This window comes from Branchiostoma lanceolatum, chromosome 2 (genome assembly GCF_035083965.1).
Source record: "Branchiostoma lanceolatum isolate klBraLanc5 chromosome 2, klBraLanc5.hap2, whole genome shotgun sequence".
Lineage (NCBI taxonomy): Eukaryota > Metazoa > Chordata > Leptocardii > Amphioxiformes > Branchiostomatidae > Branchiostoma > Branchiostoma lanceolatum.
In genome coordinates this window covers 31,313,873-31,322,760 of record NC_089723.1, presented here as the reverse complement: position 1 = coordinate 31,322,760, position 8,888 = coordinate 31,313,873, and the positions used below count along the sequence as shown (strand labels likewise).

The 8,888-nt window shown below is 43.8% G+C and overlaps 1 protein-coding gene across 1 annotated transcript; it reads left to right on the top strand.

The window, feature by feature from the left end:
• Nucleotides 1-358: 358 nt before the first annotated feature.
• Nucleotides 359-7,370, top strand: LOC136428599 (fibroblast growth factor 3-like). The gene is made up of 3 exons (XM_066418241.1): nt 359-1,747; nt 2,447-2,550; nt 3,776-7,370. Exons 1-3 carry the CDS (start codon nt 1,483-1,485, stop codon nt 4,055-4,057), a joined length of 651 nt encoding a protein of 216 aa, XP_066274338.1. The 5' UTR covers nt 359-1,482; the 3' UTR covers nt 4,058-7,370.
• Nucleotides 7,371-8,888: the final 1,518 nt, after the last annotated feature.

Below are 8,888 nucleotides of genomic sequence, written 5' to 3'. Positions count from 1 at the left end.
TTTGTGTGTGTTTAGTGAGCTGTGATTTTATCACGAGACCACCTACATATGCGGTCTGTTTCCCACTAAAACGGCGGTCAAGCTTTTATACGTTTTGCCCTAAATGCTCTAGAGCACAAATTGGGTGTGTGTACATTATTACTCATTAGAGCTCCAGAACATTCCGGTAAATTTGTTTTGTGCTTGTAAGATGTAACGATACGGTACAGAACAGAGGCGGCCACCGAGCGACCAGCCCTTCTAGTCGCCGCCGCTTGACGTCATCCCTCTATCGCACCTGATCTCTGTACCATTATGTTCACATCTTCAGTCTTATTTTTTGAGTGAACGGCGCTACATACATGTTTTAAAATACCCTCTCCTCATCATCCTGTAAGAAATTGTTTACACTAGCGGAAAATGCCTGCCTCTTGTTAGTCAACTGATAGGAGTAGACCCTCTATACAAAGGGTATAAAGGGGCCGCCCAGGTGCGCTTTTGTAGATGAAAATGTTGCTTTTTAGTATTGGGCTCGTTGGAAACCATTGACGTGGTTGTAACCCAGAAACGACAGAGACCGTTTCTTTGTCGACTGTCCAGGGCTTAGAATTCGGTGGAGGGGGCGGCTTTCTTTAGCTTTTTTCCACCCAATTGAAGTAAGCCGTGGGTTTACAGAGCACGAATTCATGAGAGGTGGCGCGTGGTGCGATGTATATCTCTGTCTGCTACAAGAAAACATGGTGATTGTGTTTGAAGAATGACTCTTTATACTCGTGTAAAAATAGCTCATTTACAAAGCACGTCAATAATGCAAGGAGAGCAGCTGTTTGGGGACAATTCTCACCTGAAAGACCCGACAAATGGACAATGAGGAAAATGCCATTAAGTTCCGTCATGACTGTTGGGTCTCTACTGCGCGCCGTGTGGATCGTCCAAAAACGGTGACGTCGGCGTATTGTACAAATTGATACCCAAGAACCACTTAAAAGTTTCTGACCACGGCGGTCGCAACAAAGTGGGCATAGCATATCACCTGCCTCCTATTGCGCGCTCCTGGATACGTAGGGCGCTTGTACCCAAACACTGGGACAACAAACAAGCGCGCAGGCGGGGAAAGGCCCAGCAAGTGGGTGACTTAATCATGTGTTGATCCGGGATCGGGCGGGCAAGTTGAACCGACCTACCCTGCAGTTGAGAGGTGAGCAAGCATGCCGACGGCTACATCGCCGCCAGCACGACTTCCGAAAACTAATGCCGACGGACAGGGAATGTGGTAAGTGAGTCGTCTCACCCCCTTGCGTTTCCCACGTGAATACCTGACATTCTTCAAACCAAGGCAATGTCGCAGGTACGGCTTCACCTGAGGAATTCGCCGCCAGACTTGGCTCAGGCCGAACGGCCACACTTTACTTCACACCCCCTGTACAGGGCAGACCTCGGCCCGCGGCACTACGCGGTCTAGACCGACGCAGACTGACGACACGCCGGACCGCCTGGGACCGAATGGGGGCAGAAGTGAGACTATTGGCATTACTATTAACCGTTCTGGGAGGATATTTGGACCTGATTGTAACCACAACAACCGCGAGTACCCGCGTGGAGAGATCAGTACCGCCTGAATATGGGACGTGGAGCGAGAACTCGAACCGTCCTGACTGGTCTCACTTGGTCGGGCACGAGCGGCGCCTGTACTGCCGCACACGCTTTCACCTGCAGATCAACGCCGACGGGAAGGTGAACGGCACCCGGGATCACACCTCGCCCTACGGTAAGGCTACCTACTGTCATTTCTCCCCGTGACAATCCGATCACCCGGCAGGTGGACATGGACAAATCATCGCAATTTCGCTAATTGTAGTGCAAATAAGTCTATCCACGGATCCACAGATATCTATCAAGTGGAGGGGGATGATCTCGAATCGATCTCGCACCGTAAGGTTTAAGTCCTCAGATGTTCCGATAAATATTTTAAGTATCTGTAAGTGTTAAGGCCGGCACAAAAGACCTGGATACTTTCTTGTTAAGCGTCTTTATCACGACCTTCAGAGATTTGATAAGCCATTTCCATGCCACCTGTGGTGCCATTCCGCCCAGCTCAGTAATACCTGCAACAACGCGACAAGATGCCAATCATATCTCGCCATCAAATTGTTTTAAAAGGACCTATGGCCCCTTTAGAAGTATTTATCTCCGATCGCTGGTTAGCATGCTTGAAATATTCACCTCTTAAGCACTTTAAAAAAGTATGCCCCCAAAATAGACTTGTGTGCAGGAACTTTTAATCGGTGCATTCTGCTCACCCACGTGCATAATCGGGCAGTGGGAATGCCGCTCGTGTTTTCCTCGCCATTTCCACCACTTTCTTGTCCCATTACAGGGCATCCTGTTTGTTTTTTTGTCATTGTGTTTCGTCCTCTGTTTGACTTCTCCGTTAATAGACCGTACCTTGTCCATTTCTGCCGTCTAGCTCTGTTAGAGATGACAGCAGTGGACGTAGGGATCGTGACCATCAAAGGCGTGAAGAGCGGCCTGTACCTGGCGATGAACAAACGGGGCAAGGTGTACGGCTCGGTAAGTGGAACAGTAGAAAACAGGACATGAAAGGGTTTGGTTTTGATAACGGAAAACAGTCCGTCGTGTGCCGTGAAACCACTTGTTCAATAGGCGCGCTGAATGACTCTGAATAAGGGAAGGTATAGAGTGTCTCTCTGGCGCGTTCCGACTATAAAAGCACAACTTCAGACGCTTTGACAATCTTGTGTAAGCAATGTTATAGTAACTAGTTTACACAAGGTTAGAACAACAACACAACAAAACATGAATAGATGTGGTGTCGACTTTCTTCAGCGAAGGCACGCCAAAAATGTAAAGTGCAAGACGACCAGTGCATTAGGTAGAACGATCAATTTAGCCAGGCTGTAAACTGCCTTTGAAACACGTCCCGCAAGCGCCCGGGACGTGGTCCGGTATCAGTCCGCGTTACGGCACTCAGGGAAAGTAACGTTCCCTGGCACATTGAGGAGTAGGGAGAAGAAAGAGAGACAAATTTGCCAGCTGTATTGCCCCGGGCTAGGAAAGTGGTAACACCGGTATTCCACAGTCTGTCGCCACTTTGTATGGCGATGACAGGCAGCAGTTTCATATCCAAACAAAGATAGATAGAATTTCCCCGGGGATGCTTGAGTTGATGAGCATTGGCATCAAGCAGGCAACGCTAACGCGGTTTTGAAAACTGAAGAACATCACACGGGTGAGCGGGTTTGCCCCGCCAAATTGACCCGTGTTGGACAGATGTTAGTAAAAAAAAATCTCCATTGATCCCTCGCGAGACTCTTCAAAGCTAGGAAAGTATTATTCCCACGTGATGGGCGTTTTGTCTGGAGGGACTGTCTAGAGGTAAAATCAAGCAAGCAAAACGGGAAAAATTTTCAGAAACAACATAAAAGACAATAGACAGATATAGATCCATTCTAACGACTGGATATGTTCAGAAGCCTTCTGCAAACTCTCAGATACACAATATCGAGTCGTTCAGTTTACAGGTGGTTGTATGTCTAGAAGCGTTATCATTCTCATACATGATTGATTATTGCATGTGAGATACGTGTCTTAGGACTTGGCTTACTGCGAGGGTTATAACACGACTGTCACGTCAGTGCTGTACCCTCCAGCGAAAAACGAAACACCTGCGCCACAAAGATCCTCTGTTAACATACCATCACATATCACTACCCAGATTCGCACAGCTCTAGTCTCTGATCTTATCACAAATCATTTCTGTTGTCTGACCCCACAGAAGAAGAAACGAGACAACTGCAAATGGCACGAAATCATCGAGCAGAACAACTTCAACACCTACTCGTCGGCGCTGCACCCCAAGAAAAGATACCGCAGGGGAGTCAGGTGGTTCCTGAGTATTGCTAAAAACGGGAGGCCAAGAAGAGGAAAGAAGACGAAAAAAACACAACGGTCGGCTCATTTTTTACCCAGACATAAAAGCGGCCGGTCCAGACGACGAAGGGACCATGGAATGTCACGAGCTCAGAAAAGAGGAAAGAAGCAGAAGAAGAAGAACTGAGACTCGACGTTCTGTGAACATCCGAACAGTTCAGACGTCCCGCCCTTATGTGTGGCGGGGAACCTAGTAAGGATGCGCTTCGCGTCTGGATCGCTGCATGCCGCTGCTGAGTGGAAGACAGTCATATCTTCCAGGTGGAGGATTGGTGGAGAACTGGGAAAATTCTGACAACGTTTGTCGGGAGACGGAGTCTCGACCCCCGAGAAATGACGAGGTAGGACTTGGTGACTTGAATCTGACCCCGACAATCTCAATTTTTAGGAACACTTGTTATGTCTTATGACAACAGGTAGTCAGTACTTGATGTGAAGATTTCATGACGTGATTTTGACTTGGCTACTTTAGGAATTTCCAGTGATGCCATGAACATAGATATATCTATAACATTGTTCTATGTCAGAAAGAGAGAATTTATGTGTCATTTTAAGAGTGGACTTGATTCCCCACTGAAATCCAGGTATGACCAAACTATGCATCGCACCTAATCTCCCCCAACTGCCAGGACTAACTCCTTCTCTGTACGATACTTCCCATCTAACCGCACCAGACCTTTATTCATTTTTATTGCCCTATATTTACCTGGGGATGTTTTTTGACAGACTTGCCGAAATTTCCCTGATGGGGCAACTGTAAGTGAACAGGGGATCGAGGGTGAAACAAAATCTTCTCTGCCGAAGTCTGCAACATTTCAGCTAATTTGGCCACTTCCATCTTCCTTTGTCAAGTGAAAGAAGGGTGTTTGTTCAAAATACAACATTCGCCTTTTTTCAGGGTGACAGCGGTTTGATGTTTTTACCGCTGAAATCCGAAACACACCAACGATGTAATGTGTAGACTTCGTTAACTGCTGCTATGGCTTCAAGGCCCGATCTTGTTTTTAGCCAGCGAAACTCTCTTTGTATTGAAGTTTGGCAAATCTCTCGGCCTAGACACGCATGAAGAGTGTTGCCATGCGTTATGGAAAGTGTGTTATATAAACATACATATAATATTACCGGTTCTTGAACCCAAAAGGTACCACTACACACGAAATGTTTGGTACTTTAAGCATGTTCAACAACCCGTGGAACGCGTTTTGTCGGGGCAAACCGGTAGGGCCTATGTACCCCCTAGGACGAAAAGATTGTCTCGCAGATTTTGCGGGGTCGCGAACAAACCGACGAAAGCACATTTGTAGCACATTTGTAAAAGGACGCAGAGGTCGAGGGCACATGACGCCTGTGAAATGGCGCATGTCGTTATTGATGGAGTGGGGAGTGACGGCCGTACACGGTCTCTGGCTGCATTCAGGTCCAGATTTAGTAACATGACGTTCAAAAAGGCTTGTTACCAGGGCAGGGGTTGTCAATGTGACAAAATAGACCAGTTGACCGTGTAATACATATACGTCGACTTACTGTCTATTAACACGAGTCTCCACTCGTCTGAAGAGAGTTCAAATGCTCGAAAGAACAACATCGCCGCTCAATAGAAACGACAATTAAAGTATTAAGGTTGTGATACCACGCCCTGGTCCAGACCACGTATGCACATTTAATTGTGCTAATGCGTCTGGTTTGAAATTCCGTGGGGATATGGATAACCACACTAAGTCATGGGAACCCTGTTTGCCTCGACATAAACACGTCCAAAGTAAAGCCATAAGAAAATTAAAAAGAGTCAAATTATTGGCTACTCGTTTAAAATGTTCAGGAAGAACGGTACTAATTATGTAAATTATTCCACCTTCTGTTTACATGTGTTATTCTATCACGTCACCCCTATTTTTGGTTTCCCTTTTGTTTTTGGATACACTATTGTCAGTGGTCTATCCAACGGCTAGAAAAATCGCTCTCTGTCTGTAGTAAGTTACCTCTTCATGGAGTGACAGCTACAAAATAGATTGCTATAAAAACAAGGAGAAAATGACGTTGAAAATAACGCCTACTCCTTAACTATCAACAATGCATCTCCACGGTGCTACACACAGTGGGCACCGCACCAACTATCAGCATTACGTAGATTTTATATGCAGCCACTGGGAAACCTTTGCTGAAGATGATAAATATTACATGACTTGAATGGATTATATGAGTATACATTAATGTTTGTGCTTGAATAATGTCTGCTGGTGTCAAACGAATCGTGTGAAAAATTGTTCTATTGTAGTGATAGAAATTGTGTGATGATGACCTGTATCACATATATATGTATAAAATTATTCCAGTTGAATTGTAGAGGAATGTACGGAATTTGTCTTTGATACACATAAGAGACGAGTGTGAGACAAAGAGGTATTGCATGCTTGTCCTTAGTCAGTGATCAGGGCTGTTTGGTTACGTCAAGCGTAATGTGGAATTGGTGATGTTTGCACATCAGAAATGCTCTTTCGATTATGCAAAAAGGAAACCAGAATTTTACCACAGAATTCTTTGGGTACACAGAAATGAACGACTGAAAGGTGGAGGGTTGAGTGCAACAGTTTGTTTAGTGGCAGTGGTTGTGTTTGCGAGTAAGTAAACATACCCACTGCCGTCTACTTTTCTCAATCTGTGCTGCCCTACACCTTCTCCATTGTCGATGGCCGTGTGCTTTTGCCACTGTCAATTACTAAATCCTGCTGATCCAATACTCAGCTACGTGACTAACCCATGACCATTACAAATAGACCGTACCAAAGTTTAAAAGTAAATTCGAACTGTTGTGTTCACCATAACACATTGCCATGACCACATAACCCTGATTCATTGATAAAGTGAATGGACAAGCATCGCATTTTTAAAAAAAGATTCCAATTGAATTATTCCAAAAAGTGAACCTATTATACAGTGACAATGACTGTACACAAGAGTATTATAGCCACGTATACAGCCGTAGTACTGCCTTCTTGCGTAAATGAAAAGCTGTTGGCTGCAGTGATTGAAAGGCTGAATTTAAAAGTGTAAAACCTGAGTGACGAGTCAGAATTTAGGAACATAGAAATTGTTGAATACCTCTAGAAGTGTGAGGCTTTAGACTTCTACGCATATGTTCAAGAAATTGGACAGTAATTCTTAAGTTTTGTGTTTGCGACATATCTTTAAGGAATGTGTGCTCCTTTTTTTCTAACGCTGTATTCCTAATTTATTCAATATGTATTTATTGTGTACACGGGCGCGCTACTTGTGGTTGATACAAGAATGTTCTTATTTTTGTACATACTGCGATTTTTTTTGTTTTACTTGCCGGGATATTTAATTTTCCATTAAGTTTTGTGTAAATTTCTATGGTATTGTTGGACATTTTGTGTCCATGAGTTGTGAATAAAGTCATGCAGTTTATCGTCACAATGAAATCTTTTGTCTCTGCGTCTTTGTTAACCATCTCTCACATATATAGAGGTCGTGGTCGTCACTTTTCCGAGGCCGATGCCATCTTCTCTTATCTCAAAGATACATTCAAAAACTGGAAAGTTTGTGGGGAGGGTAAAATTGCACAGGGAGGAAAGAATTCTTTCCTCCCTGTGCAATTTTACCCTCCCCACAAACTTTCCAGTTTTTGAATGTTTTTGTTTTCGAAAACAAAACAAAGAAATTCAGCTATAGACGTCTAGACGAAAAGATCCCTAACGTCGATATTGGTCCATAAAAAGGAGTGTCTAGTATCATTTTGGACTGCTGATGATACAAGGTAATATATTACTTGTTGAAACTTGTTACGCCAAATCAACAGGAGTGACCGAGTCAATAATGATATATATAAACAGATGAAACTAGAACATTGAAAGGGTCAACATTTGTCTTCCCCAGTTGTTGATTGAGTACAAATCAACATTTTCTAAATTGTCTCGGCACCGTTACGGAACAAGATGTTAGTAGAATGGCTGTCTTGAAGACGCTACCCAAGATTCCAGCAGAACTGAAAAAAGTAAAAACAGATTTTGTAGAGAATATCTATCAAACATAATACAAAATTGCAACGTGGCGTCGCTATGGCTCTGAGGGTCAGCAGAGCCTGGCTTTGAGTCAAAGCATCGATCCGATTATTACAACAATACTTGTCTGCAAAAACATATCTGCGTGACACGGCACAGTTTGGGATAACAAAGTACGATGAATGTTCTCCGGAATAGTCGTCACTTTTTGTCTACTCGAGCTCCCCAAGAAGTAATGAGAGCCCTTGGGAAGTAACGAGCGAAAAGAATTACTAAAGCTACTAATCAGACCTCACAGGCCGACTTATATAATCGTAATGGAACAGCAAAGGACGTGTGCAAAGTATCTTTGGGGATGTTTTAACTCCCTAGCCCTGCAACTGATTTCTCAAATTCACACACGCACACGTGAAAGTGACTGCAGTATACAGAATATAATACACGCATAAGAAGAGATATGAACAAAACGTCGGGAACACTAGTAGTAAATGTATGGCTGTGTACTAGTATGTCCTTCTAACGACCAGGAAAGAAAACAGTTATTGAAAGAAGCCACCAAAGTTCATCAAACGTCCAACTGTGCTGTCTTGCCTATTGTCTGTCCCTTTCCAGAACATTTGCAAAATCATCTTCCACTGCTTCCAAAAAAGGAAAACAAGCCGAAAAAGCTTAGGTTGTATTCCGTAGCCGTTTATTAAGATAGTCACTCATTTCCACTCGTCAACTTTGTTATCGTACACTATATCTGTATTCTTTTTCTATATACTGTTTCATGTTGCAATAAGCCCTCGGGCAGGACCTTGAAAATAAACTGCGAGGAAAAATTTTAACGTCTTTATATGTCGCTCCAAACAAATTAGTTACTGAGGCTTAGGTGAAATATGGAATAGGCTTTTATTGAGGTAAACTTTAGAAACATTGAAATGCCAAAAACTTATG